The sequence below is a fragment of the Camelus ferus genome, chromosome 16, assembly GCF_009834535.1.
Source record: "Camelus ferus isolate YT-003-E chromosome 16, BCGSAC_Cfer_1.0, whole genome shotgun sequence".
Classification (NCBI taxonomy): Eukaryota; Metazoa; Chordata; class Mammalia; order Artiodactyla; family Camelidae; genus Camelus; species Camelus ferus.
In genome coordinates this window covers 40,962,835-40,979,504 of record NC_045711.1, presented here as the reverse complement: position 1 = coordinate 40,979,504, position 16,670 = coordinate 40,962,835, and the positions used below count along the sequence as shown (strand labels likewise).

Below are 16,670 nucleotides of genomic sequence, written 5' to 3'. Positions count from 1 at the left end.
GCTTTAGTATCTGACAAGCCGAGGGGTGGTGCTAGTTTAGGCTCTCTCGCGAGGAAACTAAATCTAACTACCATTCCCGGCGGGCGCTGCGGCTGCAGGTTATCCAATCAGCTTTAAATAAAAAGCGTCGCGAGTTTTCGGTGAGACTTGGCGCTATAAGCTTGCGGGACCAGAACTACGAAACCCTTTTCACGAAGATGGCGCCGAAAGCGAAGAAGGAAGGTGTGTGATGGGGCTAGGGGGCCACGGCTGGCTGACCTGGGATCCCCTCAGAGTGAACGAACTGGGGGGACAGTGTCTGGGCCAACCCTTTGGGTTTCTGCTCCGGGGCAGTTCCTTGCGTTTCGGCAACGTTGAGGAGCGCGTGGGCCCAGCCGCATGGTCTGGGCTCCAGTGAAGGGAGTTGGGGAGGCAAGCCCGGCTGGCACCATCTGCCAGGGGACAGCCTGACAGTCGGTTCTGGGGAGCTCCATGTCTCCAGACTTGTAAGGAATCAGTATCCTCAACTTATTTCCTCCCCCCCACCATGTTAACTGGGGATATATACCCTCCCAGGATGGCTGTATAAAATTACTAGCCCACATCCTGGCAACTACCAAGCGTTCGATCATTGCTAGTTACCTCTTTTTTTAACTAGTTACTTTTTTTCTTAATCATATCCCAAGTTCGCCTTAGTGTCGTGCATATGATGTAAAAATTTAAGCTCCTGAGACTGGTGATGTCTTCAAAGGAACCACTGATGCACGTGTGGCCTGGGGCGCCCACTACCGGTCTTGAGGCCGGAAGTGATCGCTTTATGAATCCCGCACCCTCATTTTCTTTCCCTCTCAGCCCCCGCCCCTCCCAAAGCCGAAGCCAAAGCAAAGGCTTTGAAGGCCAAGAAAGCAGTGCTGAAAGGCGTCCACAGCCACAAAAAAAAGAAGATCCGGACGTCACCCACGTTCCGACGGCCCAAAACACTGCGGCTCAGAAGGCAGCCCAAATATCCTCGGAAGAGCGCCCCTAGGAGAAACAAGTCAGTACCGCCCTGTACTCATGAAAAAATGTTTGGGTATCCTCCCAATGTTGGTAATTTGGGAACGTACCAAACCTAGAGCATGGTTTCTCAAAACCATGTTGATACTTAGTGTGCTTCTCTAACTGGAGGGTGAAGAGATTAATGCGCTATTCAAGAACAAAAGGTGATTTTAGAATATTGTCAGTGATTAAAACAACCCAAAGTCACTGTCTAGGTTAAGTAATTGTTAGGTTAATTGCTTCATATGTGGAAGTGTACTTTCTTGTGAGTATGTAGTGGGACTTAAGATGTTTTTTTGTTTTGGAGTTCCAGGTTTAGTTTGTTCCTCATTGCACCTGTTGCTCTAGGGAATAGTTCTTGAAGGTGAAGGTGTGTGATTATTCTAGATTGATGAGATTTGTTCATCTGTATTGGATAGTGAAGGCCTATGGAAGTTTTTCATTCTTCCAAATTTTTACATTCAAGAAATGGTAGAGTAGGGGGGTGTCCATGGAGGAAAGGACGGACTTTACCAACATTTGGACCTAGAAATTAGTATGATGAGAGGTTGAGACCTGACCTCTAGCTTCAAAACAGGAAGGTAGTATCCAAATAGAGCTTTGCTTTTTCGAATTTCAGAGGGAAAGCTGTGTTAGGTTTGTTCAAGCCACTGTAGCTTTAACCTGAAACTTAAATAAAGTTGCTCTCAAGAACTAATGGCCTGCAAGCCAGTTTTCAGCAACCAAAGGGGCAAAACAGTCACTTCAACCTCATAGTGAAGCACCAACATTCTTTGGAACCCTAGCCTGAATTTCAAGATTCCATAGTCTAGCTTTGTGCTCTTGGATTACGTTGTCTAACCTCTTAAGTCTCAAGTTTCTTACAGAAATTTGCGCTTCATAAATGTTATGGTCAGATAAAGAATGAAGAGAGTTGGAACTCATAGATAATTGTTTAATCACTTTAAGGATGAGAGCCCTTTAAATGAGAATGTGCACAAGGTTTCTGCCCCTGAGTTGAGACTCCAGGTTCCTAGGGTTCGGGGTGCACGTGATGACACTGTTAAGCGACCAAAGTTTGACAGAAATGATTGCTACTTCATTGTCTGATGCACCTGGGCTCTTCTGGCCTTGGGCTCCAAAAGAAGGACCATCTTTTTAGTGGGCCCACGCCAGATGACTCCATTTTGCCTCACCCCAAGGCTTGACCACTATGCCATCATCAAGTTCCCCTTGACCACTGAGTCAGCTATGAAGAAGATAGAAGACAACAACACACTTGTGTTCATTGTGGATGTCAAAGCCAACAAGCACCAGATCAAACAGGCTGTGAAGAAGCTCTATGACATTGACGTGGCTAAAGTCAATACCCTGATTAGGTGAGTTGGGGCCCCATGGGATGGGAAAGGAGGTCAGGGCCTCTGTCAGAAGTCAAGAAAGCTGAATGGCATGAAATTCTTTGGTGCTGCTTTTGAGGGTAGAAGTAGGCTTCCTCATGTGTAAGCCTTGATAAATGAGCAGCACCTGCTGTAATTACAGTCACTTGGATGAAGTATGGGTTTTGAGGAAACATCAGCTGTCCTGCCTCTGGGACTTCGGGGGTTGGTGCTCATTTTCTTGATCCCTACTTCTAGGTGAAGCAGGCCCAAGACTAAGTTACAGTTAATGTCAGAATATACTTGTGTTTCCTGTAAAATGTAATTGGCTTCATTTGTGGTTTAGTGGCTTCCCCCTGACCCCCTCTGCACAAATGATGGAAAAATCACTATTTGGAAAAAAATGACATGAACAAAGGAACCACTGATGCGCCAGATGACTGAGGAGGGAGGGTATGGGGGCAGTGAGAGCAGCAAGGACTAAGGCTTCCTTCTCTTTAGGCCTGATGGAGAGAAGAAGGCATATGTACGACTGGCTCCTGATTATGATGCTTTGGATGTTGCCAACAAAGTAAGCTTCCTTTGCTACAAATTCCCTAACACTCCACCCTTCCTGGGTGCAAATTATGTGTCTGTTAGTGACCAAAGCCTGACTTCGGTGATTAGTCTCAACAAACTGCACCCTTGTCTTTCATAGGCCCTATCCCATTTGTGCCCTCATTTTGCTTTTAACAGTGACATTCGAGCTTAGCCTTCACATTTCAATTTCTAGTAACAAAATTCCCTTTTGTTTTTCAGATTGGAATCATCTAAACTCAGTCCAGCTGGCTAATTCTAAATATAAAAATTTTTACTGTATGCTTCTTGTCTTTATGTTGATTTCTGGTTGGTCTGGGGGAGGCCATACTGTGATATATACACACCTAAGTAAATAACAGGGCTTGGGCAAGATTCTTGGTTTGCTTATTGTGTTGTAACATTCAGCCCTATCACTTCACCAAATTTATAGCAGAGATACTTATGACCCACATTAGGATTGGTTGTCCTAGGACAACTACAACTTGTCTCCATCATAGAGGTAAAAAAGAGAACAAGCAAGAAGCTTTACAAGAACACCTTTATCCCTGGAAGAGATCCGCAGTCTTCATTAGCATCCATTCAGGGCAATGTGGGTTGGGTGCACCTTTCCCCCACACCCATCTACCATGCCCAACCAGTCTGTCTGCTTCCTTCACCCCTTGTCCAAGAAAGAACAAGAACTTCAGAGGAGTGCTTTCATTAGGGTTTGCAATAGCGGGTGAAGAGGCTGGCCCCAGAGGATGCCTCCGGCAAGGGGCTAAGTCTTCATTTATGTGTGGGGCTGTTCTTGGCTGTGTTTGCTGTCCTTGCCACAAGTTCCCAGCTCTGCTTTTCATTCAGTCAAGAACTTGTCTTTGTGTTGCTGGCTGGGAACACGGTCAGGGCAAAAGTCAGAGCGGAGAAGGCGGGAAAAGTAGATGAGGATCATGACATCCAGCAAGAGCAAGATGCTCAGCAGAAAGGTTCCCAGGGTCCTCTGGCCAGCATAACCCAGGAAGTAATGGGTAAGGTAGGCCTGAGGGGCCAGGCGGAAGAGAAAGTACATGACCAAGTTGACATATTTGTTCACCCGATAGAGGAGGAGATCCTGGGCATTGTTGATCTTCATCATCATTCGTATAGTGAGGAAGATGTTGCTGACCTCCACCAGCAGTGTTAGGACGCCCCCACCAACAAATCTTTTCCAAAAGATGCCTGAAAAGAAGGCACCCATAGCCTACAATGCAAGGGAGAGAACGTGTTAGGGAATTCACATGCCAAGACTTTAACTGGAAAGTTGGTGAGAATATCAAGGCTACCGACTTAAGGGCTAGGAAATGCTCCCCTATTTGCTTTCTTCTGGGAAGAGTTTACAGTGGATTCAACACTGCATTTTGATCCCTGCCCAGAGGTCCTTGGTCTGGGTGGAGTTTCCAGTCTAAGAAGGTGAGGCCTTGATTGCTGGCCTCAAATAGTGAATCAAGGGCACAGACAGTCAACCTAAGGCATTCTAGCATGAGAAGATGCAGGGCGTCATTGGAGTGGTGTTGAAAGATGGCCTATACCTCCCAGGTTCAAAAAGACAGGGCTGAGACTAGGTTGCTAGCACTAAGCCTATACAATATCCTCTGCTTCTCACTTACCATGACATGATGGACAAGGTATTCCCAAGAAGCTCGTGCCTGATGGCTAATCAAGATATCCACGGTGTCGTGGATGAAATACCCTAGGGGAGGGGTGGGGGAAGAGGTATTAAGGGGACTGAACAAGCTTATCCCTGTCCCCCCACCTATTTAATGCTTCCTGGGCAAGACCCACCTGTGGAGAAGCAAACGAGCAGATAGCCAGAAAGCGACCATGCTGTCTCAATTTCCACCAGCATCTCAGGGGTCTGCCATATACTGGAAGGGAGGGAAGAAGGTAGGCTCTCATCATCTCGGTATCCCCAAGGACGCACAACTTCCCCCATTACCCTTGCTAGTCCTCGGGGAGTCTGGGCTGACGCTATTGGCTGACTGCGGAGCTCGGAGGAGCTCGGCTTAAACCCAGGTGTCTCCCATTTCCTAGGTGAGACACCACCCCCCTCCCCTGGGGCTGCTGCAGTTCCTGGTTGGACAGCATTCTAAACTGGGAATCAGGTGAGACTGCCTGGGCCTCAGCCCGCTGGTGAGTGATGCGGCAAGTAATGCGGGATCCCCTAGCCTCCTTCACTCCCCCAGTCCTTCACTCACCACAGCAGTGCCCAGATCCCTGACACAATGGAATGAGTGAAGGAGACGAGCAGGTTGTGCCAGCGCCAGGTGCGCAGGGGGTCGGCGCGCACGTGTGCAGGCAGGGGCAGGCGACAGAGCGTGTGTCGGAGCGCCCGGAAGGTCAGCGTGGCGCCCAGGAGCAGCAGCAGGACGGGGAGCGGCACTGGGGGCATGCTGGCCCTCCCTGCCTTCTACCTGTCCGCCCTCTAGGCGGCCTCCGCGGGCTGTTCGGGAACGGGGCTCCCTCTCGGGCCAGTTCACCCCAGACGCCTCTCCCGCCGGCCGCCAGCCTCACACACGGTTTCCGCGGAGCCCTGTAGGCCCCTTCTCCCCTCCCGTCCCCTCCCTGCCGGCCTCTGCCCCCGCCCCCAACCGCCCGCGCCCCCGCCCCGCCTCCGCCTGTCCCCGCCCCTCCAGTGCCTCTGTAGCTCAGAGGGCTCAAGCGGCGTTTCCCGGGGGCCCCTGGGCCCTGCCGGGCTCTCGCGGACTTAAGGGGAAGGCGGCTGTCCTAGGGGCGCCGCCACCGAGCCATCCCTCGCTGGCGCCTCCCGACTGCCGACGGAGTCCTGCTCGCTCACTTCGTCTCGTTAACCCGCACCCTACCTTTTTCCGGGGGTCCAGACTCCTCTGCCTGGGCAGGTACTGAGAGAGCTTTCTCTCCGCCCTCAACTCCCTTATGGGCAGAGCTGGGCGTGACCCGTCACACACCCACGTCTTTTAATCCCTGGTGCTGGGGACGGGCCGGTGCCCAGCTTCTGACAGTGATCTCCATTTGGACCCTGTTCTTGCATTGGATCACTAGTTTCTTCAGGCGAGAGACGAGTATGTTTACCTGCCTCTACCGCGTTCCGCACCGAGTCAGTGCCTAGAAACTGTCGACTAACCCATCACCGCCCCTTCTCCCAAGCTCTTATGCTCCTGGGGCCGAGCGGCAGTCGCAGTCCTCCCTCAGACAGTCCCCAGGTCTATTCTCCCTGCTCCCTGGAGGCTGGGGCGGGCCCAGGCTGCTGGAGTGACCCTCACTCTGCAGGCCGGCGGCCTGGAGCAGTTGCAGATCGCAGCCACTAGGTGTCAGCCTGTCCTCACCGTGGCGCCAAATCCCTCCAGCCGCCGAAGAAACAAGGTGGTTGGTTGTGGGGAGTTAGCCAGATTACGCGAACGGAAGGGCAGTGAAGAACCGAGGGCAGGGGTAAAGGAGATGGGAGTAGTTGAGGCAGAGGGGTGAGGAGGTTCTACAAAAGGGAGGAAAAGCCAGAAGCCTGAGGCGCCAAGCAGTTTGGGTGTTTGCTCTGCCTCCCCGAAGGCTCCAAGCTTACACATTAACCTCTGTGGGGCTACTGGGTCAACTATGGTTTCTAGGTGAGAGCACGGAGTGTCCCGGCTGAGCAGCTTTCTCCCCCTAGGCTCCCCTTTGCTCACAGGGTAGCTTTGTCCGCCAGCCACACCAGCCTGAGCCAGCGACCGAGGGGCCCTCACAGGGCCCTTCCAGCAGTCATTCCACGCGGGTAGTATAGGCACCCTTTCAAGGGACAGGGTGGGAGCAGAAGATAAACACCCCTTTCCTCACATTCCTCACCCACTCAGAAATAGGGACGCTAATCACCATCCTTCCTGCTTCCTTAACTAAGCTTTTATGGAGCTTGTGAAGATCAGGAGGCGCCGGGAGACACCTGGAATTAAACTTACTTCCGGTCAAGATCTTAGACATTGGTACTAACCAGCCCCCTACCTCTGGGCAGAAGCCTTGAACCTCTATAACCCAAACGACTGTCTTTCCTCCTCTCCCCGAAGCTTTCAGATAGTGGTCCACTTCCCTCCCATTGTCCCCCAAGGAGTTCCTCCCTAGTTGAGTGCTGTAGGAGGCAGCGTTGTATGTGTGCATCGGGGGAATTATGGGTGTTGAAGAGCGCGGTGCTCGCTAGTCGGGACAGCCTGGAGATCGTGTTACGTTCTCCCTAGGTGAATCAACTTGCGCAGCTCAGGGTTTCCCCGGTCCCTCCCTAGGCAAACACGAAACTAATCCTGCACCCTGCCCCCACAGACCGAGAGCGCCGACGCTCTCGGTTGTTGTGATAGTGTTTATCGTTTGCGTGCCAACGAGAATCTGCCCTCTCCTTCGGAAACAGCGTCACTAGTGGGCAAAGAAGGGGAAAGAGAGAAGTCGATCCTCGTTTCCCACCCTTACTCGGCCTGCGCGGAGAACCCTTCTGGTCTAAGGGAGATTTGCGAGGGCCGGATGCGGCCACATTTAAGTGGCTGGTACCGTGTTGGCCTTTACAGAGCGCGCCAAGAAATGGCATATCGCCCATTTCTTGAACCCTGTTAGACTGACTGCAGATTCGGGCTGCAAGAACAGTGTAAATCAGCCAAGACAGATGAGAGGTGGAATCAACACCTAGCTCCACTTGCTCCACCCCGCAATTATTTTACAGTACAGGGGGCGTGGCTCCAGGGAGGGAGGGTCCGCGCACGCGCCGCGTTTAGGCGTCGGGGTTCCGGAAATGTGACTCTGAGAAATGAGATGGAGAAGTACGAGCGGATCCGAGTGGTGGGGAGAGGTGCCTTCGGGTGAGCCAGGGCTCTGGGGGAGGAAATTGCTCTGGGAGAGAGAATATAAGCCCCAACTCCGACCGCGAAATCATTGCCCGCTTAGCCCCGCCCCGAGGCGTGAGCGCCCACGGTGGGAAGCCCCGCCCAGGCTTCCGGTCCTGGTCGAGGTCGGGAAACTCCGCCTCCAAAGAGGTCACGCCCCCGGCCAGCCTTTTGCGCCCACGGCAGAGTTCTGTTCTTTGATCCTGACTTCTTCATTCAACAGATACTGAGCGGCAACTATATGTGTCTGGCTCTCGGTGCTGAATATATAGCTAAGACCAAAATAGGCTTGGTCTTTTCCCTCTCGGAGCTTACAGACTATAGGAAAATTATACAAGAAACAGAACATTGTTAAAGAAGTGATTAAGAAACTGCGAGAAAAGAGTACGGCACCAGGGAGCATTTGTTTGTGGTGGTCAGGGAAAATTTCTCTGAGAGGTGAAATTTAACGCCAAGACTTGAGAAATGAGGACCAGAATTCTGAAGAAGGCAGAGCTTTTCAGGCGGAGGAAACAGCTTATGCGAAAGTCCTCACATGGGAAAGAATTCAGAGTATTCAAGAATTGAGAAAAAGTCCAATGTAGTTGGAAAGTAGCGAGCAACGTAAAGAATGGAATAGAATGTGATTGTCACAAAGGGCGGGAACCAGATTATGGCCTTGCAGGCTGGAGTAAAGGAGTTGGATTTATTTGCAGTGTAAAGGAAACAGGTTTAAGCAAAGGCATGATCTTGATATGATTTGTATTTTTTTTTTAGGTTTTTTTTTGAGGGGGGGAGGTAATTATGTTTGTTTATTTGTTTATTTACTTTTTAGGGGAGGTACTAGGGATTCAACCCAGGACCTCATGCATGCTAAGCATGTGCTGTATCACTTTGAGCTATACCCTCCCCCTGATTTGCATTTTTAAAATGTCACTCTGGCTGCTGCGTGGAATTTAGATTTGAGAGTGACAAGAGTGAAAGCGACCATTCAGAGTCTAGTGCAGTATTCTAGGCAAGAAATGCTTTGGGCAAGGGTTATAGTACAAGATACAGAGAGAAATGGGTAGGTTCACAGTATCTTGGAGGTAGAAACAGGATTTATTGATGTGTTAGTGTCAGATAGAGGAAAGATTCTGGCATAATTTCCAGATGTCTGACTTTAATAACTGGGGGACAGTGGTATCATTTACTGATATGGAAGAAACTGAGGAAGGAAAGGTTTTGAAGGCAGGCATCAGGAGTTTTTATTTTGAACTTGTTAAAATTTAGGATGCTTGCGAGCCATTCAGGTAGAGACGCAATGCAGGTAGTTGGATATGTAAGTCTGAGGCTCAGAGGAGAGGTCTGAGCTAGAGATATACATTTAATACATAGATGATCATCTTATAGTACATCATTCAGCAGATATTTCTTGAGCTCCTACTATGTGCTGGGGTATGCACTAGGCTATGCAGTGGGGCTATAGTGGTGAATGAGAAAGAACCAAAGTCTTCTTAATAGACACTGACTACAGAGTTGGAAGAAAATAATACTATAAATGGCTTCCACTCACTGAGTAATTTTGATGTGCCAGGCACTGTGCTAAGTGCAGTCCATGCATTTTCTCGTTCTATCTTCTCAACAACCTTGTGAGATTGATCCTATTTTCCAGATCCTGAGGCTACATAATTTAAGACCAGATAACTAGTAACAGGAGGAGTCAGGATGTGAACCCAGGCAGTTAAATCCAGAGTCTGTGGGGACTTACAGAGCCCAAAACAACTTTACCTCATTGTGCCTGGGGTGAAACAGTCCCAGATGAGTTAAATGACTTGCCCAAAGTGTCACACAATTTGTGGTCAGTTCTCCTCATTCCTAAACTCAGCGTTCTGTGCACTTACTTAGATGACCTCTTAGTTTAGGTGCCCATTGCCCTCTCCTAAGGAAAACCCAGTCACCAGGTCTGCCCTGCCTGATAGGTGGTTGGAGGCTCAGCTGGTACCCACTACTATACTCTCTGTCCTCAGGATCGTGCACCTGTGCCTGCGCAAGGCTGACCAGAAGCTGGTAATCATCAAGCAGATCCCAGTGGAGCAAATGACCAAAGAAGAGCGGCAGGCAGCCCAGAACGAGTGCCAGGTCCTCAAGCTGCTCAACCACCCCAATGTCATTGAGTACTACGAGAACTTCCTGGAGGACAAAGCCCTCATGATCGCCATGGAATATGCACCAGGTAGGCCAGCCTCCTTGCACTGGCCTGGCTGCACCTCTGGGACGGGCAGGCACTGATCAGCTTGGAATGGGCTTGGCTGAGGGTCAGAGGTATAGAGTTCCGACCCCAGTTGTGTGTCACTAGTAGGGCCTTGCCCTGTCTGGGCCTTTGATTTCATATAAAGGAGAGTCTTAGGCATGGAAAACCTCGATCTTAACTAGTCTCTTGTGACTGCAGGTGGCACCCTGGCTGAGTTCATCCAGAAGCGTTGTAATTCCCTTTTGGAGGAGGAGACCATCCTGCACTTCTTTGTGCAGATTCTGCTGGCGCTGCATCATGTACACACCCACCTTATCCTGCACCGGGACCTCAAGACCCAAAACATCCTTCTAGACAAACACCGCATGGTCGTCAAGATCGGTGACTTCGGCATCTCCAAGATCCTTAGCAGCAAGAGCAAGGCCTATACGGTGCCTGGGCATGGAGGGGACCGTAACGGTGCTGGAGGTTTTGAGGGCTGAGGCCCACTCTACATCCCTATCCTCACCTCATTCCCACCCCCAGGACCTTGGCCCCTTAGCTCCTGGCTGCAGAAGGAAGCACTTTTGTCTGCTTTAGGGAGAATCTATCTCTAAGTAGGCTTGTGGGCAGAGCCTTGGTCCTCCCACCTCCAGGCTGAAATACTAGCTTCCCTCCTGCAGGTGGTGGGTACTCCTTGCTACATCTCCCCTGAACTGTGTGAGGGCAAGCCCTACAACCAGAAGAGTGACATCTGGGCCCTGGGCTGTGTCCTCTATGAGCTCGCCAGCCTTAAGAGGGCCTTTGAGGCTGCGGTGAGTAAGCTTCACCAAGGAGACAACTGGGAAATCTCTACCTCTAGCTCCTCCCCCCTGAAGTGCTTGGCACCAACCACTTCTGTGTTTCTTCTGTGGCTGAGTTATCTCTCTCTTATCAGATTAGTGGGTTACCCCACGCCGGGTCTGTGGCTTCCCTCAGACTATGGGTTCCTGATGGTGGGCGTTGGGTCCCCCCATTAAACTGAGGGCTCCCGAGGGCAGGGCCCTCCCATCAGATTAGGGACCTCTGAAGGGCAAGACTTGAGTTCTCCCAACAACCTGGGATTTCTGAGGACATAGCTGCAGCTCCCCTATCAGGTTCTTAAAAGCAGGGTTTGGCTTCCCTGTCTTCCTGGGAATCCCCTCACTAGAAAAGGCTTCTGACTGCAGGGCTATGACCACCCAAGGCTAGGGGCTGGAGCTGGGGGTGCTACTGTTTAAGAGCCTGGCCTGAGGTTCTGGCCAGTCCCACATTGGTGCCTTCACAGAACCTGCCAGCGCTGGTGCTGAAGATCATGAGTGGCACCTTTGCGCCCATCTCTGACCGGTACAGCCCTGAGCTTCGCCAGCTGGTTCTGAGTCTGCTCAGCCTGGAGCCCGCACAGCGGCCACCGCTCAGCCACATCATGGCACAGCCCCTCTGCATCCGTGCGCTCCTCAACCTCCACACCGACCTGGGCAGCGTCCGCATGCGGAGGCCGGTGCAGGGAGCAGGGAAGGGGGCCCTGGGCAGCAGCAGGGTGGGGAGCATAGTAGGCCTGGGGCAGAGGGGCGCGCATGGCAAGCCCTCCATTGCTGCGTGTGGGAATGCCAAGGAGGGTCCTTGTCCTGAGGTCCCCATCTGTCCCGCAGGGCAGAAAAGTCCCTAGCCACCGGGCCACCGATGGCCCCTGGCAGCACAGGGAACAGGACCACCAGCGCCCGTTGCAGAGGTAAGTCGGGACGACCGCCCGGGTTCCCAAGGACGCTATGGCATTCCCATCAGTTTAAAAGGCCTGATGAGCTGTCCCTGCAGGCGTCCCTCGGGGACCCACACGGCCTGCCATTCCGCCGCCGCTGTCGTTGGTGTACGCGTGGGGCGGTGGGCTCAGCGCGCCCCTGCGGCTGCCAATGCTCAACACAGAGGTGGTCCAGGTGGCAGCCGGGCGCACGCAGAAGGCCGGCGTCACGCGCTCTGGGCGCCTCATCCTGTGGGAGGTGAGCCGGCTGGAGTGTGCCTGGAGGGAGGGGGACGCGGGTCTGGGGCCGGGGGCTGGGGGCGGCGTGTCAGGAGCCGGGCGCACAGGCGCCGGCCACGCCCTCTCGTCTCCCCTCGCAGGCCCCGCCCCTAGGCGCCGCAGGGGGCTCCCTCCTTCCGGGAGCAGTTGAGCAGCATCCCCAGTTCGTCTCCCGTTTCCTGGAGGGCCAGTCAGGTGTGACCATCAAGCATGTGGCCTGTGGGGACCTCTTCACAGCCTGCCTAACTGGTGAGCCAGTCAGGGGACTACCCTGTGGAGACCCCGCTATAAGAAGGCCTTCCAGAGCAACTTTCCTCGTTGCCCGTCGTTTGCAAACTACTCACTTAATAATGCGTCTGTCCACCAGGGGTGCTCTACTTGCACATTCTTCTTTAGCTTCACAGCAGGCCTGGCAAAGCAGTCACATTATCCCCATTTGACAGATCCTGGAAACTAAAGCTCAGAGGCTGTCACTTGGGAAGAAAGACCCCTGTCCCTTTCTCCCCGTTCCCATTCTTCCAGCCCTCGCCTGCAATTAACTTTTCTTGCTCCTCCAGCCCAAGGTTGCTCTGGTCTGTCTGGAAACAATCTAACCTCTCTTCTTCCTCTCTTCTTTCCCTTTCCTCACTGTCCCCCTCTCTAGACCGAGGCATCATCATGACCTTTGGCAGTGGCAGCAACGGGTGCCTAGGCCATGGCAGCCTCAATGACATCAGTCAGGTGGGTGCTGCGTGTACGTTGGGGAGGAGGAAGTGGGGAGATGGCAAGGAGCCCACATCTGAGAGCTGACACCGAGGTCAGGGGAATACCCAGCAGCCACAGGTCCCTCTAGCTCCCAGGCTGCACCTGTTCTGGGCAGCATCGGGGGAAGTACAGAAAGACCAGGCTTCCTCACTGGTTGCAGTGGTGGGTAGGGGGGATTTAAAGAGACAGCCACCTTCCTGAGACTTTGCAGCCTTCAACTTCATCCCTACAGGGGATGTTGAGGCCAGGTGGCTACTCCAGGCCCCTTGCCCACAGTCTACCCTTGCTTCCTCTCTTTCTAGCCCACCATTGTGGAGGCCCTGCTGGGCTATGAGATGGTGCAGGTGGCCTGTGGGGCCTCTCACGTGCTGGCCCTGTCCACTGAGAGAGAACTGTTTGCCTGGGGCCGCGGAGATGGTGGTAAGCTTTCACTCTGTTTCAGCCTCTGGCTCCATCACACAGTACCCCTCAGCCACAATTTGTTCTTCTTCACAGCCATCTTCTACCCCATGGCCCATTCTCTCTTCCCTCTTTTCACTCTAATTCCATTCATTTATTAACTCAAGAAACCTTTATTGCACACCCATTATGTGCCCACTCTGTGCTGGGTGCTGAGACAAGATAAACAAGATGTCTTTTCCTTCAGGTACTCATGATGTAATGAGAGGGATTTGACTCGTCCAGCAGTATCTGTTGTGGACCTCTCTGGGTCAGGAATCAGGCTGGGCATTGAAAATAGAGATGACTTAGATGGGGTTCCTCTCCTCCTAGAGGACTGATTCTAGATGGAGGAGGGATGACAATTCCCCATCATGATAGAGGACAGACAGCAGCAGGCCTCCCCACAAGGTCCAGAGGTGTGGGAACCCAAGGAATGGCAAGGAGCTCCACCTGGAGGAGACAGATGTGGCATCTAAACAGGGCCTTAAAGGAGGAGTAGGATTTCGACTCATGGAGGGGCCAAGGATGGGCATTTCAGTCTGAGGAACAGCCTTCACTCATGCTGTTACTTCCTCTCCATGGGTCCTTCTTATCCTGGCATCACCAACCCTAAAGCTCAGTCTAGTCCCATCCTGGTTTCTCCTTGTAGGCCGGCTGGGACTGGGCACCAGGGAGTCCCACAGCTGTCCCCAGCAGGTACCCATGCCCCCAGGGCAGGAAGCACAGCGGGTTGTATGTGGTATTGACTCCTCCATGATCCTCACTGTGCCTGGCCGAGCCCTGGCCTGTGGGAGCAACAGGTAAGTAGATGCATGTTGATGAGCAGCCTGCCCCGCCCTCCCCAGCTGCCAGTGCTCAGTCATTGCCTACCTCCCATCAGGGATAAGAACTGAGGAGGGGTTGAGGGTGCTGGGTTCAACCCAAGGTGGGATTTGTCCCCTGGTGCACAAGCTCCTGCTCAGATAAGTAGGGGCGAGGACAGTCTGTATAAACTGGACTTGGCTTCTGGCTCTGTCCTCAGGTTCAATAAGCTGGGTTTGGACCACCTCTCCCTGGGGGAGGAACCTGCTCCCCACCAGCAAGTGGAGGAGGCCCTAAGCTTCACACCACTAGGTTCTGCACCCCTGGACCAGGAGCCCCTGCTGAGCATGGACCTGGGCACTGCTCATTCAGCTGCTATAACTGGTGAGCAGGACGTGGGCACAGGTCAGAGGTGGAATTTCCTGGCTTCCTTGGGTCCTCAGTTGAGGCACCCTTTTCTTCTTTTCCTCTTCCCCTATAGCCTCTGGTGACTGCTACACTTTCGGCAGCAATCAGCATGGGCAGTTGGGTACCAACGCTCGCCGGGTCAGCCGGGCCCCTTGTCAAGTCCAGGGCCTCCAGGGCATCAAGATAGCGATGGTGGCCTGTGGGGATGCCTTCACTGTAGCCATTGGGGCAGGTGATTAGTGGGCACTATGGGGGCAGATAGGAGCATGCGCAGGCCCATGGGCAATGGTGGGTGATGCTCAGGGCTGCTGAACTCAGCAACCTCATGTTGGGGCCAGTATGGCAGTCTAGGAGGATAGCTACTTACTAACCTATGTCCTTCTCCCATTTCCCTCCTTGGGATTCTCTTTGGCAGAAAGTGAAGTGTACTCTTGGGGCAAAGGGGCCCGAGGTCGACTGGGAAGGAGGGATGAGGATGCTGGACTCCCGAGGCTAGTGCAGCTGGATGAGACACACCCCTACACAGTGACTTCTGTGTCCTGTTGCCATGGAAACACTCTCCTAGCTGTTCGCCGTGAGTTATAACTTCGCCCTCACCCACACAAGGGTTAATCCAGCTGGCCTCTGTCTGCACTCCCATCTTCAGTGGTCACAGCCCAAATTACTAAAACCATCTTCAGCCCCCAGAAAGCAAAAACTGTGGGGCAAAAGTGAGCCCCTGGGGTGGACAAGGGTGGGTGCTTCTTGAGCCTCACTGAAGGGCTGCCTCCACTGCTCACCAGGGCCCAAATGCATTCTTTCTTCTCCAACTCTCAAGTTCAGTTTAGTGTGAACCTCTGTTTCTGGCCTGGCAGGATCCAGAGTCTAGGGCCCCGTGTGGGAACTGAGGTAGTTGAGTCTTGCTGGGGGCACTGCCCTCTGGGAAGCTGCAGGGATTTCTCATTTGTATTCTCCAGCCGTCACAGATGAGCCAGTCCCACCCTAAGGCACTTGGATACACCTCTGGACTACCCTGATATTGCTTCTCCTCTGCTTGTTCTTGAAAAGCGCAGGTGCCTCAGGCATGACCATCCCCCTGGATTGTATCATCAGTGGAGTATAAGAACCAGTAAAGCCTCTGCTCCACATTTTGCCCTGGATGTGTAAAACTCAACCCTCCCTATTCCCTTAGCATCCCTCTTTTCCCTTCCCACCCTTTCTTTTTAGTCAGCGTCCTCAGGGTTCAGCCTGGCTAGAGTTGGAAGCCAGATGTTAACCTTTGGAAGCAGGGTGGTCTCCAGAGCCTCTGCAGAGAAAGGCTGGCGGTAGCTGTGGCTCTACCCAGACCCTGCCCCTTCCCCTAGTCCAGTTAGAAAATAAGTCCTTGCTGTCTACTGGGAGAGCAGCTCAGTGCTTTGGAGCAGGGCAAGCCAGGGCCTGCCTGGACTGGCCATTCCGGAGGCCTAGCCCCTGCATTGGCCTGAGGCAAGGAGGTCCCAGGAGTGCTGCCACCCGCCCCCACTCTTATATCCTGAGGCAGGGATTTGCACAATTTCTGAGTGCCTCCCTTCCCTTGCGGGACTGCATGGGTTGCAGTGGACTGCAGAGGGGATTCCTGCCGTAAGGTTGCCCCTCACCCCACGCCATTCCCCCAAAGCAGGTTGGGAGAAAGGTTAGCTGGCTGGACCAGACCAGCTTCCCAGATGACTGGAAAGTAGCGCCAATAAAAATCAGCTGCCTGCCTAGAGTGTGGGTCTCTTCAGGGGTGGGGGTGGCGGCCACCCCAGGGCTGGGTTGGGCTCGATCAGGGCTGCAGGGCCGCGGTCGAGGGAGGAATGTGGGCGCAGCCTTAGGCTGGAGCCCAGGTTCCCCTGGCCCAGCGCCCAGCTCGGCCTCCCCGCCCAGCTGGGCTCCCCGGATCTGATTGCCAGGCTTCGGCTGCCTAGCACCTGGAAGCTGGAGCCCCGGGCCCCTGGGCGACACGTGGCCCCTGAGACTGAGCTATTGACTCCGGAGAAAAGAATCTTTGTAGCTCGGCCCGGCCCGTCCCGTCATGTCCTCCGAGGCCCTCCGCCTCAGCCAGGGTCAGAGCCCCAGCCCGAGCTCTGGGGAGAAGCAGAGCCTCGATTTTTCTTCCTGAGGGGAAAGAGGAGCCCCTGCTTCGAGGGGGAGCCGAGCCTGGCGGAGCGCGGACCCCAAAGTCTCCGGCTCGCAGGGCGGGTGGGGAGCCGGGCGCGGCGGGCACTAGGACCGCGCGAGCGCAGCCCCGCCCCCTCTTCCGGCGGGCGGACTCAAGA

At 53.5% G+C, this 16,670-nt stretch overlaps 3 protein-coding genes and 4 non-coding genes across 12 annotated transcripts; 6 read left to right on the top strand and 1 right to left on the bottom strand.

The window, feature by feature from the left end:
* The first annotated feature begins 73 nt into the window (after positions 1-73).
* RPL23A (ribosomal protein L23a) lies at positions 74-3,230 on the top strand. Its single transcript, XM_006184939.3, has 5 exons — positions 74-222; positions 832-1,015; positions 2,199-2,375; positions 2,874-2,943; positions 3,171-3,230. Exons 1-5 carry the CDS (start codon positions 198-200, stop codon positions 3,183-3,185), a joined length of 471 nt encoding a protein of 156 aa, XP_006185001.2. The 5' UTR covers positions 74-197; the 3' UTR covers positions 3,186-3,230.
* LOC116656870 lies at positions 680-745 on the top strand. The gene has a single exon (XR_004311876.1). It is a non-coding gene; the product is annotated as a small nucleolar RNA SNORD42 (small nucleolar RNA).
* On the top strand, positions 2,041-2,112 carry LOC116656877. The gene has a single exon (XR_004311882.1). It is a non-coding gene; the product is annotated as a small nucleolar RNA Z17 (small nucleolar RNA).
* LOC116656871 lies at positions 2,741-2,805 on the top strand. Its single transcript, XR_004311877.1, has one exon. It is a non-coding gene; the product is annotated as a small nucleolar RNA SNORD42 (small nucleolar RNA).
* Positions 2,989-3,055, top strand: LOC116656878. Its single transcript, XR_004311883.1, has one exon. It is a non-coding gene; the product is annotated as a small nucleolar RNA Z17 (small nucleolar RNA).
* A 240-nt stretch (positions 3,231-3,470) lies between the features above and the next one.
* TLCD1 (TLC domain containing 1) lies at positions 3,471-5,535 on the bottom strand. The gene is made up of 4 exons (XM_006184940.3): positions 5,162-5,535; positions 4,749-4,831; positions 4,574-4,656; positions 3,471-4,167 (listed from the first exon to the last, which is right to left on the bottom strand). The coding sequence occupies exons 1-4, from the start codon at positions 5,353-5,355 to the stop codon at positions 3,784-3,786; spliced, it is 744 nt and encodes a 247-aa protein (XP_006185002.1). The 5' UTR covers positions 5,356-5,535; the 3' UTR covers positions 3,471-3,783.
* Positions 4,917-16,442, top strand: NEK8 (NIMA related kinase 8). 6 transcript variants are annotated; one of them, XM_032457604.1, is made up of 15 exons: positions 4,917-5,068; positions 9,763-9,968; positions 10,185-10,417; positions 10,649-10,780; positions 11,272-11,480; positions 11,636-11,715; positions 11,799-11,980; positions 12,102-12,249; positions 12,644-12,720; positions 13,047-13,164; positions 13,835-13,985; positions 14,207-14,370; positions 14,468-14,626; positions 14,810-14,968; positions 16,305-16,442. In XM_032457604.1, the coding sequence occupies exons 2-15, from the start codon at positions 9,833-9,835 to the stop codon at positions 16,379-16,381; spliced, it is 2,025 nt and encodes a 674-aa protein (XP_032313495.1). In that variant the 5' UTR covers positions 4,917-5,068; positions 9,763-9,832; the 3' UTR covers positions 16,382-16,442. The 6 variants fall into 6 exon arrangements, with proteins under 6 accessions (XP_032313495.1, XP_032313491.1, XP_032313493.1 ...); XM_032457600.1 differs by lacking the exon at positions 4,917-5,068 and adding an exon at positions 6,801-6,892; XM_032457602.1 differs by lacking the exons at positions 4,917-5,068; positions 16,305-16,442 and adding exons at positions 6,801-6,892; positions 15,351-16,116.
* Positions 16,443-16,670: the final 228 nt, after the last annotated feature.

Bases quoted from the DNA above. Each gene is read 5' to 3' on its own strand.
- RPL23A (XM_006184939.3), top strand. From the start codon at position 198: ATGGCGCCGAAAGCGAAGAAGGAAG. The intron at 223-831 runs GTGTGTGATGGG...TTTCCCTCTCAG, and splicing joins GCCGAAAGCGAAGAAGGAAG to CCCCCGCCCCTCCCAAAGCC. The intron at 1,016-2,198 runs GTCAGTACCGCC...CCTCACCCCAAG, and splicing joins AGCGCCCCTAGGAGAAACAA to GCTTGACCACTATGCCATCA.
- NEK8 (XM_032457600.1), top strand. From the start codon at position 6,816: ATGGAGCTTGTGAAGATCAGGAGGCGCCGGGAGACACCTGGAATTAAA. The intron at 11,481-11,635 runs GCCGGTGCAGGG...TCTGTCCCGCAG, and splicing joins GGCAGCGTCCGCATGCGGAG to GGCAGAAAAGTCCCTAGCCA. The intron at 14,371-14,467 runs GTGAGCAGGACG...CTTCCCCTATAG, and splicing joins TCATTCAGCTGCTATAACTG to CCTCTGGTGACTGCTACACT.
- TLCD1 (XM_006184940.3), bottom strand. From the start codon at position 5,355: ATGCCCCCAGTGCCGCTCCCCGTCCTGCTGCTGCTCCTGGGCGCCACG. The intron at 4,832-5,161 runs GTGAGTGAAGGA...CCTCCCTTCCAG, and splicing joins GGGATCTGGGCACTGCTGTG to TATATGGCAGACCCCTGAGA. The intron at 4,657-4,748 runs GTGGGTCTTGCC...CCCCTCCCCTAG, and splicing joins GCTCGTTTGCTTCTCCACAG to GGTATTTCATCCACGACACC.